Below are 17,105 nucleotides of genomic sequence, written 5' to 3'. Positions count from 1 at the left end.
AAGCCTTTTCATGACCTCAGAGTGGTCATGCCTTTACACAGCAAAGGAGACAGGGAAGGAAACGGCGGCACAGAGGAAGTCTGACATGCAAAAGTGCAAAAGCATCACTGTTTACCAAGGTCTTGCACCATGCCTATTTGTTCCCACTTGAGGGAAAGAAATATGAAATGGAAATATAAAACATAAAAGACGAGCAAGTGTGCTGCTCTGTAGGCGTGACTACAGGTTATTAATAGTCCAATGGGGGACACACCTGTTCACCTGAGCTATGACAGCATCAGAACAATTCCACCAGGGAGGGAGAGGCTAACTTCTTCCTGTAACTTGGAAGTACGATGCGAAGTGGATGTACAGACACACAATCTATGTCCAAGAAATAACTGAAATGTCAAGATAGATGTAAAATACACACAAGGACATTATGTCGCCTACATCAGTGGAGAGTTGCAGCTACTTCATTTCAGTTCAGCGCGTTGTCTGTAACCCACAATGGCTACATCTCTGTGTTGCCTCACTGCTTCCAAAATAACAACCTTTTAGTAATGGTGGTAAACAACTAGCCTACACAGTTAATTAAAACCTCGCGAAGCATGTATACAATGGCAGTCTGAAATTAACTTCTGCTTGCACGAGGGCAATGCAGATGCGTGCTAGCAAGTACCAGAAGTGTCAGACGCCGTCTGTTGTCATTCAGCAGCCATCACATAAGGTCTGAACGGGTGTTACTATTTTCGTCTAAACCCAAAGAGTTTCACGCCCCCTGCAATACTGTAACAACCCTTGTCTGAATGGTGAACTGCTTCTTCAAAGACCACCCAGTTAAGAACCTCCATTTGCCATGTATCTAAATATGTATCTAATTTAGCAATACATCTGGATTGGTAGCAGTGCTTCCATTTCAGAGTCCATGCTACCACTAATACCTAGCACACAAAGCCCACGTCCTCGTTCCATTGGCAAACAAAAGACACACAAGAGGTTCAATCTATGGCAAATTAAAAAAATACATCATCATTTACTTTCGATGTGTTAATGTAGCTGACCTAGCTGATTAGCTTTCATTAGCGTGTCAACAGTAGCCACGTTAGCCTCCTAGCAAGTACATAATTGAAAACCAGTGTCATGATCTACTAACCTCCCAACGAAGTTTTCCAAAACGGAGCTTTTCCCAGCGCTCTGTCCACCGACCACGGCTATCTGGGGCAAATCCAAGTTGCAACTCTGTCCAATTTGGCTGAAGGCATCCTGAAGTTGGTTGATCAGGGGGATCAATTCCTCCATCCCCCGGTTCCCCATGGTTTCACTTGATTATTTCGGGTCTCCGCAAAGCTAGCAAACCTTAGCACAATACAGAGGTGCTCGGGTTACTCCGGGTGTTCAGTTCTACTGCTAGCGTAATGCGGGGTTATTTCCGATTTCTGTCAAATCCGAAAGCAATTACACGGCGGCTATTACAGTAGATTTGTGCGTATCGTATCCCATATACAATCTCAGAAAAGGGGAGAACAACGATACATTGCAAGAAACTGACTAAATAACTTGTTTTGAGAGGTCTATTTGTTCCCGAACTTCCGACATCAGGCGGCTCCAGCCTCCGACGGCGGACTTTCTTCTGCCTTTTAGATGGTAGTAGACACGTGGGTTACCGCCACTATCTGGACTGGAGTGTGAAATACATACAATACAAAACACTGCTGGACCAGCAGTGCTGGTGGAGAAACTTATGTGTCAAAGGACTGGTAGACAATTTATTTCCCCCTGTTCTCCTTTGTGTTTTATGTGCACTTGATATGGATGTTGTAGTATATTGTTAGAATGTTCTGTGATCTACTTGGATTGTTAAACATGTGTATGAACTTAATTAAAACAAACACATAAATGAATAACCCTTCATTAAAAAAACTAAGGTTTTACAGAAGGCTATCACTCACTCTTACATAGGGCATAATACTTATACATTTATCAGTCAGTAAATTATCCTGATGATTTTATGCAGGAGAACTAGGCTAACACAACGTGTATTTTCCCCGCTGTTAATGTCTTTGGACATATTTTTGTTGTTGTATTGCTTTGCTTTTCATTTGTATTTTTCTTTTTTTTTGTACTGCTTTGTTTTGCTACCAGATGACAGCATTTTTTGCATTTCCTGTAATGAGACTCACGTGGCCACCTACTCACCATCCAAAATGGCGGCGCCCTGTGGTCCAGATATAATTCCTGGAGTTGTAGTTGAAAAGCGTGAAACAAGCGAAATGTTATCCAAAAAAGCTGCGTCAATGGCACCTTTGGCTCTGCGAATCGTGGCCGAATGTCCAGTGACCAAAGCCAGAGCCTGCGACCTCACGTTGCCACACTGTGTCGTGGATACACCGGTGTTCATGCCTGTTGGCACGCAAGGGACCCTCAAGGGAATCACTGTAGATCAGCTGGAAGCACTTGACTGTAAAATCTGCCTCGGCAATACCTACCATTTGGGTACGAGACCGGTATGTATTCATGGTAAAGCTGAAAATCTTTAATAAACTGAAAAATAATCACCGTAATCAGGTGAGGTGGAATGGAACCTTGGTGGCGCGAGCTGTCAGAGTGATGTGTGCAGGTTTACTGTATCATTGGTGCAGGTCCATTGCTTGTTTAATGCAATGATGCTATTTACAGGGCCCTGAATTAATTGACAAAGCAGATGGACTTCACGGTTTCATGGGTTGGAAAAGAAATCTGCTAACGGTAAGTTCATTTTCAAACTGATATCATATTATGTTTGAAACACTACTTTCTGCCTCCTCCTCTGTAGGCCTACGTAATATGGATTCTCTCTCTCTCTCTCTCTCTCTCTCTCTCTCTCTCTCTCTCTCTCTCTCTCTCTCTCTGGACGTAGGACAGTGGAGGTTTTCAAATGGTGTCCCTTGTTGAGTTGTCAGAAGTCACAGAGGAAGGTGTTAAGTTTCGCTCTCCATATGATGGAAAGGAAATTCTCCTTACACCTGAAGAGTCGATCCACATCCAGAATTGCCTCGGTATGTCAAGTTGGCTTTATTGTCAATTTCTTTATATGCGCTGGTCATACAAATAAATTGAAATTATGTTTTCTTACTTACCCATGCAGACATAGACATAGACTTTAGGTGTGGACATAGACACATAGGCTATAACCTGGTTCTCAGGCGATGGTTGTTGGCCTACCACCCCTCTACACTTTTGGTCACTTTTACACTTTTGCTTTTCCCCTACTGCCTTGGTCTGTTTAATTGGGTAGGCTAATCATAAAGAATGAAAGTGCCTCGCCACTGGTTTCTTTAGGCTTTGCTAAATCACAAGAGACAACAGTTAACTTGTGAATGGAAAGGAAACCATGTGGTGTTCTAGAAAGATATTGAATACACTTTTAGGAGTTGTTTTATGTCATGCAATGAACTTTATATGATTTTCATTGAATTTTAAAACCTTGCTAGGGCCATGGGTAGGCTACTACTCTGTAACTATGTAGCACCAGCAATGCCAGTGTTTTGAACCAACATGTCAAAAATACTCAGCTTCGGATTGCAATGGGCTACCTCAATCAATCCTCATGAATCCTCACAAAATCTACATTTAGCGTGCCATTTTTAATTTATTTTAGATTACTTAACATATACCATTTCCCCCCCCTTTCTCCAGGGTCAGACATCATGATGCAGCTTGACGACGTGGTGAGCAGCACGGTGACGGGGCCACGAGTAGAGGAGGCCATGCACCGCTCCATTCGCTGGCTGGACCGCTGCATGGCAGCCAATAAGAAGCCTGACAAGCAGAACCTCTTCGCCATCATACAGGGAGGACTGAACGCTGAGCTTCGCAAAGTATGCCTCGATGGTGAGACATTCGCTCTATAATAAACACCTGCTGTCAACATGTGAAGTCCTGCCCCTGGTTTGCACTTATACCGTCCAGCGACTGATCCCATTGGCTTTGAATGGCGCTGATGTGAACATTTCAAATGCCTTGTGTCTTGTGTGTGTACTTACTCTGGCACCGTCTGCCTACGGATCCCATTGATGGGGCAGGACCAAAATGCATTGTGGGTCCATTGGCTCTGTTGCCTCCACCAAAATAATCAGAAATGGTCTGAATCTTCTTAAAGGTGCACTGTAATATTTTTAGTATTTTATTTCTGGAATTCACACTGCCCATTCACAAATTTTCACAAACATTTTTCATGAATACTAATCACCAACAATTAATTTGAAGTACTCATTATGACAGGGAAAATTGCACTTTTCATACATGATAAAGGGGATCTTCTCCATTGCATGGCATTTTGAATCTCCAGAGATAGACATTTGTTGCTGCAAAACGTACTGTACTTTTGTCACACAAGAGAGGATTAGTTTATTACTTTGTAAATATTCATGAAAAGATCAAGTTTGTAAATAAGCAGCACAGTGTCAATTGGCAGCATAGCTGCAATACCTACTCTGACCTCCATCCTACACAGTGCACCTTATGGCCAGATTCAGACTAGAGCGTGGCAGAATGGCAGCGAGATGATTGAGGTCTTTCTGCTTAGTTTTGGCAGGTGTGTTCTACTCTGTTTCACAGCGTCAATTTGCACGGCCAGTCCTGTTCAAAATCCCCCCACATAACAGCCAAAGCTAGTTTTCTACTTTGTCATTCATTTGAATGGGACATCGCCGGCCGCTGCCGTCCAAAATCCGCTCAAGTTCTATTTTCCAAATGTCTCCCACGCCGCTACCGCCCGACCACCGCCAATTGGTGTGGAAGAAAAGATCTGTTTCCATGTATTTTCGCCACCGCCGGTTAAAATCGCTTCCCTCCCGCCCTGCTTCCCCTCTATGGTGTGAATTGGGCCTTAATGTGCCAGTGTGTTGAACATGGAGGACAAAAAACGTCAGTATTGGTGTGGTTATTAAGTGTTTGTTTTTTTCTTTCTTTTTTTTGACATAGAAATGACAAAACGTGATGTTCCTGGTTTTGCCATTGGCGGGCTGAGTGGTGGCGAGGAAAAGGATGATTTCTGGAAGATGGTGACCCTCAGTACTGACCACTTGCCTCGGTGTAAACCCCGCTACCTAATGGGCGTGGGGTGTGTGACCCTTTTCTGCTTCGATGTGTTAAAAAAAATACTGTTTCTGGCCCTACTGTGGCTCTGACGGTAGGGCACTGGGCTGCTACGCTGGTGACCTGGGTTCGATTCCGGCCCGAGTCATTTGCCGACCCCTCCCCGTCTCTCTCCCCATTCGCTTTCTGTCTACATTTCCTACTGTCCTGTCCAAAAAAATCATAAAACGATTTTTAAAAAGCTGTTTCTCTCAGTATTGTTGCTGTTGCTTTTGTAAAATGTTGTCCATTTCATAATTGATCATCCTATGAAAATTAGGTCAAATGTTTGCATGCTTTAAAAAATTGACATTCTTTGAAACTGACATCCACTTTATTTTTATAATTGTCTGACCCTTTTGTCCAGCACCAGTAGTCTCTATGTGCACACCACTATTTCTTTATACAACTAATCATTCTGTAATGCTGTTGGTTCAGTCTTGTTTGTTTTTGTGTATTCACAGGTATGCAGTGGACCTAGTGGTATGTGTGGCACTTGGGTGTGACATGTTCGACTGTGTTTTCCCCACTCGCACAGCGGTAAGTATCAGACCCTGATCACACAATAGATGATTTGATCATATTTGTAGTTTATACAGTGGGTTCCCTTGATGACTGGTCTATCTGTATAGTATGTTGTATATCTAACTCTTAAATATAGTGTAAGTGCAATATATTATCGTTTAGTATGTGTATTTTAATCTTAAAGGGGAAAACGTATTTTTGCATGTGGGGCCTTATTTCTGGAGTAAAACATCACTCCACACCCATACCACTTTTTTCGCATTTGGTGCACTTCCGAAGATATTTTGTCACACTGTATCCACTCAACGATAGCCATTGGGGCCACCCAATGCGGACAGTAAATGGGTTGATAATATAGAATAAGTGTATATATATTTATTTATTTATTTATTACTTTTTTGTGCTATATAGAGGTTTGGCTCTGCGCTGGTTCCTTGGGGGTCCCTGCAGCTCAAGACAAAGCAGTTTGCCAAAGACTTGCAGCCCATTGATGCAGACTGCCAGTGCCCAACCTGCAAGAGGTACAATGATTTGGTGAAGTATATTCACACCTGCACTTGTATTTGTAATTGTGACCACAGGAGTGAAGCTGACTAGTTCTGTCCTGCGGGCAGGGTTCAGAAATGTACTCTCAATTGAAATTGGTCAATCCACATTGCTAATCCTAAACGTTGTTTAGAGGTGGCAGTGCAACTACTGGGGAACATTTCAGATGCAATGTTCCCTAAACCTTTAGGGAAAGCTATATTTGTTGTGTTTTCTCTATAAAGGAAAATGTTAGCTTTTGGTGTGGTTCTATCCTAACATTTAGGGACCCAATCTAACGTTCCCTTACAGTTCTATGTTACTAGGGTTACTGCAGCTGGCAGGCATGCATACATGGTCAAACATTTTCACTATTTCTTCTTCCACCTGGGGTTTGGAACAAATGTTTTTCTCGATACTAAAGCATTGATGATTAGTAATAATCATATAATGTCTTTTCTTTGCTGTGTTCAAACCAGACACACGCGGGCCTACCTCCATGCTCTACTCAAATGTGACACTGCAGGAATGCACCATATAACTGTTCACAACATTTCCTACCAGGTATGTGTGGCCTCTCCTGTACCAAAAGCCTGTATCATTGTAGGGGTGTAAATCACAGCCTCCATGAAGATACGATTCGATATCGATTTCTTAAGGCAGCGATTCAATTATTTTCAATACTTAAGAATGTAACACGATTCGATTTGATTTTAATCCAATTAGGGACTGTTCGTTATTTATTTTCGGGGTCACCGGAAGAAAATAGGGGAGGGTTGTGTCGTTTTTTTCATTGCTGCGGGGAGGGTCATCAAAGTTTTTTTTAAGCTGGCTAGGGGAGGGTCATCCAAAAATGTTTGGCCCATATATTACAAAAAGCATTCCAAAGTAGCCTACCTTGTTTGTATACGTTTCGATGTAACAGCCTGAGAAACACCACGAGGGCATTTGTCAGGGGTCAATGATTCGATTATTTTCGATACTTAAGAACGCCCCACGATATGGTACGAGTGGATCCAATTGTCGGCCGTGGATAGATGCATCGACACATATCGATTATTATTTACACCCCTATGTCACTGTAGGTGTAACATCCTAAACATTGTGTGAAGTGAACTTGATGAAGTCTAGACTTGTAGGCTATGATGAAGTACTGCTGTAGATAAATGTACTAGAGAGTGATGAAGAACTATGAAATGCGTAGTTCAGTAAAATAAATGAAACATGCCAATCTAGGTTTTCCAGTGTGCAATGATTTATCCAGTTTGTTGCTGGATTGTGTGCTTGAATGTGATTGTAATATCTTTGAGTTGTCTCTCCCCAGCTTAATCTGATGCGTTCGGTGCGGCAGAGTATAATTGAGAAGAGGTTCCCTGAGTTCGTCAGGGCCTTCATGAAGCGCATGTTCCCTTCGTCGGATCAGTACCCCCGCTGGGCTGTGGACGCTCTCGCCTCAGTAAACATCACTCTGGACTAAAATCACCTCACAAGCTGCCTGCCCAGCAGCTGTTCCTGCTGCTGTTGTTTCTGACATTGAAGAAAAATGGACCTCTGTTTTTATCGATCGGGACCTTTTTTGTTGAACTCAAAGCAAACAATACTAAACACCCGCTCTGGATTTTAATCTGCATTCCCCCTTTTTTCCCTTCATCTTTTTATTTTTAAGTTTTCTGGCTAGTTTTGTATATGTACTTACTTCTGAGGGGGAAATGTTTTGCCCATGCTGGGGGGTATACGAAGACACTGGTTCAGTTGTAGACCTTGTGGTAGGGCTGTATCATGTAATAGTATGTCATGTTGTAGTAGACTGGCCTGCAGTCTACATTTTCTTAACTAAATGATGCCTGTGGGTACATCTATTCAGGGCTTTAAATTAACACCAGCCAACAAGCCAAATGCTGGTGAAATTTTAGTTCGGCTCGTAGAAAACACCAACTTATTAGCCACTTTGACCCATTAGTAAATGTCTGTTTGGCTAGTAAGGTTAACATCTATTAGCCATTTTGGCTGGTGATGAAAAAATAATAATTTAGAGCCATGCATCTATTAGCCTGGTTTATCACTTAATTAGGTTCTTCGTATACCCCCCTGGGAAGAAGAGGTAAGCCAGGACTAATGGCATGTCAGGCATGCAGACCTGTGGAAAATTGTTTTATGTATATTAAGACAAAACGATTAACTTTCATTTGCAGATGTATTTGTCTTTTATACGGCATTATTAATAACATACCATGTACTTAGACCTTCGTTTTCAGTTTTTTTTATATATATATATAAATGCAATTGGTCTGTGTTGTTAACAGCCTTGTCCTGTGTCATTATTTTATGCCTGGATTTGGGTCAGTGAATCAATTTTAATGATAATTCCAATGTAAAGAAGTTACTTTTAATTACAGTTTGTAGAATGAACAATACACACAGAATCTACAGAATTCATATGAGCTAGGACGTGGAGGTTCAGTAGGCCTATTCTTCGATGACTACAGATGGTTAACAAGCCTACGTTGACTCCAGTCCTCCAGGAGAGCTGACAGGGGGTACAAAGTATATACATTGAATACTTTGAATATCCTCAGAGGTGCGAAAGTCATCCTTGACCCTACCCTCTCATTCCAGTCTCACATCAAAAACATCACCAAATCTGCCTTTTTCCATCTTAAGAACATCTCCAGACTCCAGCCCTCACTCTCTGACTCTGTGAAAGAAACGCTTATTCATGCATTCAGCCCGCCTGGACTAGCCTACTGCAATAGAGTACTGTATGGCCTACCCAACAAAGCCTGCTTGGACCGATTGTTCAGAATTCAGCTGTCAGTATTATATCCTCACACAAAGCGGTGGCAACACATCACTCCCACACTCCGACAGCTTCACTGGCTCCCAGTGAAGTCCCGTATTGATTACAAAATTCTTCTCTTGACATATAAATCACTATACACTCTCTTGCTCCCCAGTAGGCCTACCTCTCTGAGCTCTTCCAACCCCACTCCTGGCACCTAGTCCAGGTATTTGCCATCTTCTGGAAAGGACCATCTTACCAGCCATGCTCCATGTCCTTAGCAGATATACTTGTTGCATACATGTACGCCTATGGTAGGCCTACTTCTATAAATTGCTCTTTGGATAGTGTGGGGGCCCCGCTCCAGCTGCCATGACTTGCCTAAAGACTTGCCACTAGAGGGCATATAACGACAGAAAATAAACCTCCCTGACATTGTACAATAGGCTTACTGGTAGACTAAAAAAAAGTTTTATATGTGCAACAGTTGGTTGTTCCAAATCCTACCGATCTTATATGTGTAAATAGGCCTAATGAATACCACGCCAAAGGCCTATAGCCTTTTATTATTGATCCCGTTTTATGATAAAGGAGCGCGCAACCCAGGTCATAGCCTATCCATAAGCAAATTTGACAGCATAAATTCGACGCAGACCAGGCCTATCTAGCTTTGCAGTAACGTAGGCTATATGCCTAGGTGTGTCTATAGTTGAAGATTTTGTTTGAAAACCAGTTATTGGAGACTCCATTATCAGAATAATAACCATAATAACCAGAGCACATTGTGTCGAAATTGTCTGCGCATCACTTGCGCGCGTTCCGAATATATGCTGAGCAGATTCATTTCATAATGTATTTACCTCAGGATGCAGAAAGGGGAACAAAGTGCCTCTCCCCCAAAAAATAATAATTTCAAAGCTACTTTAAATTGATGCTGTGTGGATTTAAACTTCCCATCACAATAATGTTCGGTAGCCTATTGGAGAGTTATGGTGAATGTGCATAATTTAGGCTACTACGTGCATTCTGGATATCTGGGCCAGTGTGGCACTGCGGATGTATGCATTCCAGCGCTGTGATTTTGGACGTGGAGCACTGCGTAGGAGCTGATGTGCCACTCAGAACAGGGGACGAAGCCAGTGATTGTTGAGGCCAATGGTGTTCTGTCAGGGATGATACAGAAATCAGTTTGAGCTGGAAGAGGCAACCAGTTGCGCGTCCGCTGCGCCCGCGAGAAGAAATCCCCAACACGTTAGGGTCAGAGACTGTGGTGGGCTTTGTTTCTCTTTTCAAACAAACTTCAACCATCGACATGTATTTCATATCTACATAAAAACAGAGCAGCGTTTAACAGGGAGCTCGGCACCGAGATACAGGCACCTGCTTCCCACCAGTTTCTCAACACACATCCGCTCGTGAGTATGGTGGAGCTGGAGAAAGAGGTGCTGCCGCTCCCTCCGCGGTACCGGTTCCGAGACCTGTTGCTGGGGGACTGGCAAGCTGACGACCGGTAAGAAACCAGTGCAAACTAGTGATATATATATTTTTAATTGTCTTTCACACTCAAGACCTTATTGTCGATTTGGTAGTTAGTCGTTTCGCCACATCATTCCGACGCGAACTAGGTTTTCTTGTAAAAAAGGATGACATGATGTCAAAATGGCAACGAGTGTGATGTTATGTCGTCTATTTACTATAAGGAGTTGTTTTAATGACTCGAACAAAGGGTGCTGTTTCATCTTACAGCCATCATATAGCAACAGGTAGGCTGGATCTGGGTAGCTTTCACGGAGTGCTGGGTGGGGGTTGTCCACTTAATGTGTAGGCTAGACACTGGGAGCATGTTCCTAATCTAACAAAAATATACACCTATGTGGTGACAGTTGAAATAGTAAAACCTTAAATCATATAATCATATGCATGTGAAACTCAATTTACTATTTAATGTAGTAGATGTGTTATACAACTATCAAACACACACACACGCACACGCACACAGACACAGACACACAATTTTTTGGGCTTTCCTTCTCAACGTTTTTGTAACATTTAATTCAGTTGGCACTCATGCTCATGCTGTTTGCACGCAGAGAAATGAAGTCTTTATCAAACAGAAAGCCCTGAAAGGGGAGTCTTTACATGCTCCTTTTTTTGCTTTTGATTTTTCACCAAGTGATTTGCAATTCATGCAGGTATTCCATTATTGCTGCTAATGGGATCCCAGGCGGGGTTGCTAGGTGAGAAGTTAGGGTCAGAGCACTTTAATCCTTAACAAAGATAAGAATGAACTGCGCCTTAACGCCTCCAGATGCCAATGAGTGGGTGTGATAGAAAAGAGAAACAGATAATTGGTTAACGCTGATGGGCGGAAGGGTGAAAAGAAATTTAAGAGCATTGAAGCTGAGAGAGAGAGAGAGAGAGAGAGAGAGAGAGAGAGAGAGAGAGAGAGACTGTCTTGGGATAAATAACTCAATAGCACTACTGGGTGTTTGAAAGAGTGGGCTCTCCTGCTCCTTGCTCTGGGAGTCTCTCCAAGTGGCTGCATTAGCTAAGCTCCGATAATATTGTCTGACAAAGACGGAGTAGGACGGCACGAGCCCTTTGATTCTCACAGTGCATCAAACCCTGCTACCCGGGCACGGCTGTCTCACTCTGTGTGTGTGTGTGTGTGTGTGTGTGTGTGTGTGTGTGTGTGTGTGTGTGTGTGTGTGTGTGTGTGTGTTTGTCTGTGTCTGTGTGTGTGCGCGTGGGCATGCGCGTATGCTGTGTATCTGCACTAAATTCGACTACAGTGAGTGTTCCTAATTGGTAGGATGTGACACCTTTCTGCTAAAAGGGCCAGACAATGGCAGATCATTTGGCATCATCTTTGGAATTGCATGGCTAATTCTGCTCCCACGTCATCCGTAACTTGTGTGTGTGTGTGTGTGTGTGTGTGTGTGTGTGTGTGCGCGTGCGCGTGCGCGTGCGCGTGCGCGTGCGCGTGCGCGTGTGTGTGTGTGTGTGTGTAAGAGAGGGGATGGGGAGGAAGACAGAGGAAAATGACAGTGCCAAGCAGAGGATCTCCTGTGTATTGTAGTTTGATGAACCCCCGGAGAGTGCCAGCAGCTTTCTGGGGAGATACGCAAGGGCAGCGTCCCGAAAGCCTGGCTAGCTTAGGCTTCCCTCGTGCATTAATCCCAATGGGAGACTCACTACATCCCCAACGCCATCACCTCCTGCTGAGGAGGAGAGGAGAGGAGAGGAGAGGAGAGGAGCGGTGGAGATGAGAGGATTTGGGAATGAGAGGAGTGGAGAACTGGAAAGTAGAGGATAATACAATGAAGGGTGTGAAGAAGAGACACTGAGAGGAGAGGAGAGGAGAGGAGAGGAGAGGAGAGGAGAGGAGAGGAGAGGAGAGGAGAGGAGAGGAGAGGAGGGAGAACTGCTCCATCCCCAGCAATGCTTCCTGCAGGAGGAGAGGAGAGGAGAAGAGAGGACAAGAGGGAAGGAGAGGAGAGGAGGGAGTGGTGAGAGGGATGAAAGGAGCGGAGAGGAGAGGATAGAAGATGATAGCAGAGGATAGAAGAGGATAGAAGAGAAGGTGGGAGTGAGGGGGAGGAGAGGAGAGAAGGGGAGAGGAAGAGAGGAGATGAGAGAAGAGGGGAAGGAGGGAGGAGAGGAGAGAATGTGGGAGGGAGGGAGGAGAGTACTCAGCATCTCTTCCATACTGTGGCTGGGGATGACGGAGGGAGGCAGGGAGTGTCTTCCCCCTGCTGTGAGAGTTGCCGTCAGCGTGGGTATCCTCCCAAGAGTCGAGCAGCCAGTCTGAATGGTGCAACAGCTGGATGCACACATAAACTCACACACAAACAATAATGCACACACACACACACACACACACACACACACACACACACACACACACACACACACACACACACACACACACACACACACACACACACAGAGTTTAGATAGATAATGTGAGCAATGGCAACATCAGTGCTCTCCCCCATCCTCCTCCATGACTGAGGTACCCTGAGCATGGTACCGTCCCACTGCACTGCTCCCCATGGGGCGCCACTGAGGGCTGCCCCCTTGCACGGGTGAGGCATAAATGCAATTTCGTTGTGTGCAGTGTTCACTTGTGTGCTGTGGAGTGCTGTGTCACAATGACAATGGGAGTTGGAGTTTCCCAATGGGCTTTAAGCTTTAGGCTTATCTCTCTCTCTGACACACACGCACACACACTATATAATACTGTTGGGGGGGGGGGGGGGGCATAATGGCAAAACAATGAGTACAGTATGACATTGGCGCATGGAGAAACTATAGGCCCATATTTTAGCCATTTATATTTTGAGAAATTACATAAGATTTTACCCCTGAAATGTATAGTAGTACATTGTCATTTATATTTAAAAAATGCAGTACAGTGAATCATTTCTGTTTGCAACACACTTTCATTCATCCCTCATGTGGGAGTCTACTCTATGCAATGAAAAAAATAATAAAACAAAATAGGAGCACAGATAAGAATTTAGGAGCACTGTGAAATTCTTAACGCACAGACAAAAAGGGTCTAAGAGAGTAGGCTATGCCTTTTTCCCCACACACATAGGCGTACACATCCTACTCCAGGAGGAAAATGCGAAGGAAATCGTTTTTTTTAAACGGAAATCGTTTAAAAAAAATAATTTAAATGTCTAACTATGGCGGCCAAATTTAAACTATGGTGGGGCGTCATAGTTACCTCAATGTATGGGAAACACTGCCTCTACGCATACTCAATGGAACACAGAATAGGGGTCCTCTGCATGTTGTCAGTGTGACTGGCTGGGTTGCTGATCTGGGGGTGTGCAGTGCAGTGCTAATCTGCGGGTGTGCAGTGGTAATCTGGGGGTGTGCAGTGGTAATCTGGGGGTGTGCAGTGCAGTGCTGATCTGGCCCCACTGGGGGTGTGTGCAGTGGGGGTGTGCAGTGCTCCATACAGTACAGAGCCCCGCTGGCCTGCTCATCTGAGGGTATTACAGTGTGCCATGCACTGTCCAGCTTTGTTTTGCACTGTGAACTCTACTACAGTAACGCTGCACATCTGCTGGTCTGGCGATGTTCAATGCTTGAATACAGTAACTGGCTAGACTCCTGTCTGTGGCTGTGCAATGCACCCATACAGTGACCCACTGGGGCTACTGACCTCTACATGTCTGCCACATATTACATTACATTACATTACATGACACAATTGGCAGACGCTTCTTCACAAAGCGACTTAAATCCGAGGACATAATCATTCAATACAACACTTGCAGATACTAAGTGCACAGGGAACTTACAGAACAATAAGTGCGGATGCCAAGTAGGGTTAGTTAGGTTGTTAGGTTGTTTGTTTGTTTGTGTTTTGTTTTTTTAGTACATTAACATAGGATTTAGTCGAGAACACATACCCACACAACATGCCATAGAGTCTACGCCGGGACTGGCCCAGATCAGGCATTAGTGCAGTAAATTGTCACGAGTATCATTGGTCGTCTGCATCGGTCATCAGGGTTTTTTCTCTGCTCTGCCATGATGGTGAGGGCAGTGTACTGTACTGCCCTACAAAACAAGAACGCAGTAACTCTGAAAACTGCAAACTGAGAAAAAAGGCTTCAAAGTTTCCTATATGGCGCGACAACTGTGTTGTCGGTAAAGTGGTGGTGACACTTCCTGGTCATGCTTTTTTAGGATAGAAATTTAATGCACACAAAAAAACCCGAAAAAACAACATTTATGTGTCTTTTTGCCACAAAAAACAGAGTTACTGCGTTCTTGGCTGGTATTACTGCCACAAAATGGAGTTACTGCCGGAGTTACTGCGTTCTTGGCTAGTACTGTCTACTCCCAAACCATTCCCATTGGAAAGTGCAGCAGTAACTCACCGACTTACTGCGTTTTTGTTTTGCACGACGTAACCTTTAATCCAACACCGCAGTAACTTTTTTTGGTCATTTTTGCACTTTCAAAATGATTTTTCTCCAAAACGGGACGGTGTTGGACCACCATTTTTTGACACAAGACAAATGAGGTAGTTTAAAGCCCATTTCCGATATATATATTTTTTTACCATTTTGAGTTACTGCGTTCTTGTTGCACGGCAGCGTAGGGAGCTCAAGAGAATTTAAAGGAAATAATTATAACAATATGTAATAATATATAATTCTGTCAGGACCATTACAGTCAAGAAACACACAACAAGAAATTCAAAATGCAATTTCTTTATTAAATAGTTATGAATTACATTTGTCGGTATGGCTCTGTTCAGAGGAGTCCCCTGGATTTCCATGATTCAGGGGACATCAGGAGTGTAGGGATTGCTCACCCAATGTAAGATTAGTGATAATTATAATATAAATATTATAATATTATGATAATATAATGATAATAGTTATATTATCTTGAAATATTTAATGGCACCATTAAATATTTGGGTGCACAGAACAGTGTTGAGAACATTTCTTCATTCCTTTAAGTTTTCTCTACTCTTCCATGCTATTGAGGGCAGTGTACCGTGTAAGCAGCTCATCTAGGGGTGTGCAGTGCACCATAAACATTACTACAGGGTCTTGCTGGGCTGCTGATTGCATGCAGGTGCATGATGGATGGTGTGTGGGCTGGCCCAGGGTGTGGTGAGTGACAGAGGAGGCGTGAAGGTTGTAGGGTGTGTGGGTGTTATTTTTTAGTGTTCCTCGTGTAAACGAATTACACCGCACTCACGATGACGAAAACTGTGAAAAATGAACGAAAAATGTCTGCACACTTAACATATCCTCTTTGTGTTCTTAAAATCACTAAGGTTTCTGTCGACCGAAGACATTTTCCTTTCATGTGTCAGTATTTTTTTGCCGTCAGCCAGCCTTCATCTGTGGCTGTGCAGTGTACGCCACGGTGTCCTGAGCAGGGGTGGATTTCTCCAAACCATAGTTACTAACCACATTAGCTACATTGTTGTTTGCCATTGGCAATTATGCAAAGTGCTAACTGGCTAACAACTATGCTTCTGAGAAACGCACCCCAGAGTTGTATGTAGAAAATAATAAATAAAGAAAGTACTTTTACAGATGGAAACTAATGGTATGATATTACAAAGTTGAAACCTCTGGTCCTGAGGTTCAGCTCCAGTGCTGAGTGACAGAGAGAGAGGCGTGAAGGGTGCAGTCTTTGGTCTCCTGCCACCTATTTGTCACCCGAGGTCCGCCACCCGCCCACTGGTGCCCTGAGGAATTAGGCGGTGGGAGATGATGGGGACGGCTGGCCTGCTGGACTGCTGACCGGTGTGGCCGGTGGGAGGGAGGGAGGGAGGGAGGGAGGGAGTGGGCTGATAAAGTGTGACAGGTTAATTCAGTGGCTGGAAGACCCCAAGGTAGAGGGGGGTGTGGGGTGTGTGTGTGTGTGTGTGTGTGTGTGTGTGTGTGTGTGTGTGTGTGTGTGTGTGTGTGTGTGTGTGTGTGGGTGTGTGTGGGTGTGTGTGTCAGTGTGTGGGTGTGTGTGTGCGTGCGTGCGTGTGTTTGTAAGGTGTGTTGGTGTGTGTGTGTGCGCATGTGCGTGTGTGCATGTGTGTTTGTGTGTGTGTCTGTGTGGTAAGGGGGTTCTTCTTTTTTTGCATTCTGTGCAATCACACACACACATCACACGCAACTCCCCTCCTTACACCTGTTACACACACACACACACACACAGTCATTGTTGCATACTTTTCGATTTACACCTTAATCACTTACCTCATCTTCCTTTATTGCCTCTTTCCCCCCTGGGGAGCTTTACTGATACAGCTGAATAGCCTCTCCTCTCTCTCCTCTCTCTCCTCTCTCTCCTCTCCTCTCCTCTCCTCTCCTCTGCTCTCCTCTCCCCATCTCTCCTCTCCTCTCCTCTCCTCTCCTCTCCTCTCCTCTCCTCTCCTCTATTCTCCTCCTCTCCTCTCCTCCCTGCCAATCCCTCCATCTCTCCTCTCCTCTCCTCTCCTCTCCTCTCCTCTCCTCTCCTGTCCTCTCATCTCCTCTCCCCATCTCTTCTCTTCTCTCCTTTCCTCTCCTCTCCTCTCCCCATTTCTTCTCTTCTCTCCTCTCCTCTCCTCTCCCCATCTCTTCTCTGCTCTCCTTTCCTCTCCTCTCCTCTCCCCATTTCTTCTTGTCTCTCCTCTCCTCTCCTCTCCTCTCCT

At 44.2% G+C, this 17,105-nt stretch overlaps 3 protein-coding genes across 9 annotated transcripts in view; 2 read left to right on the top strand and 1 right to left on the bottom strand.

Moving 5' to 3' along the window:
* dnm2a (dynamin 2a) overlaps window positions 1-1,607 on the bottom strand; it is a 56,406-nt gene extending 54,799 nt beyond the window's left edge. For all 7 annotated transcript variants that reach the window (XM_063220043.1, XM_063220030.1, XM_063220024.1 and 4 more), the window contains exon 1: window positions 1,136-1,607. In XM_063220043.1, coding sequence (XP_063076113.1) covers window positions 1,136-1,296 — 161 coding nt within the window. In that variant the 5' untranslated portion in view covers window positions 1,297-1,607. The remainder of the gene's footprint in view (window positions 1-1,135) is intronic.
* Window positions 1,608-2,165: 558 nt separating this feature from the next.
* On the top strand, window positions 2,166-8,447 carry qtrt1 (queuine tRNA-ribosyltransferase 1). The gene is made up of 9 exons (XM_063220092.1): window positions 2,166-2,486; window positions 2,659-2,727; window positions 2,879-3,017; window positions 3,658-3,852; window positions 4,945-5,083; window positions 5,562-5,637; window positions 6,034-6,143; window positions 6,627-6,711; window positions 7,472-8,447. The coding sequence occupies exons 1-9, from the start codon at window positions 2,187-2,189 to the stop codon at window positions 7,622-7,624; spliced, it is 1,266 nt and encodes a 421-aa protein (XP_063076162.1). The 5' UTR covers window positions 2,166-2,186; the 3' UTR covers window positions 7,625-8,447.
* Window positions 8,448-10,347: 1,900 nt separating this feature from the next.
* kcnt2b (potassium sodium-activated channel subfamily T member 2b) overlaps window positions 10,348-17,105 on the top strand; it is a 124,625-nt gene continuing 117,867 nt past the window's right edge. Inside the window, exon 1 of the mRNA XM_063220083.1 lies at window positions 10,348-10,436. Coding sequence (XP_063076153.1) covers window positions 10,348-10,436 — 89 coding nt within the window. The remainder of the gene's footprint in view (window positions 10,437-17,105) is intronic.

The sequence above is a fragment of the Engraulis encrasicolus genome, chromosome 2 (genome assembly GCF_034702125.1).
Source record: "Engraulis encrasicolus isolate BLACKSEA-1 chromosome 2, IST_EnEncr_1.0, whole genome shotgun sequence".
Taxonomy (NCBI): domain Eukaryota; kingdom Metazoa; phylum Chordata; class Actinopteri; order Clupeiformes; family Engraulidae; genus Engraulis; species Engraulis encrasicolus.
Note: the sequence above shows the minus strand (reverse complement) of the source record. Positions and strands in the feature narration are given on the sequence as shown.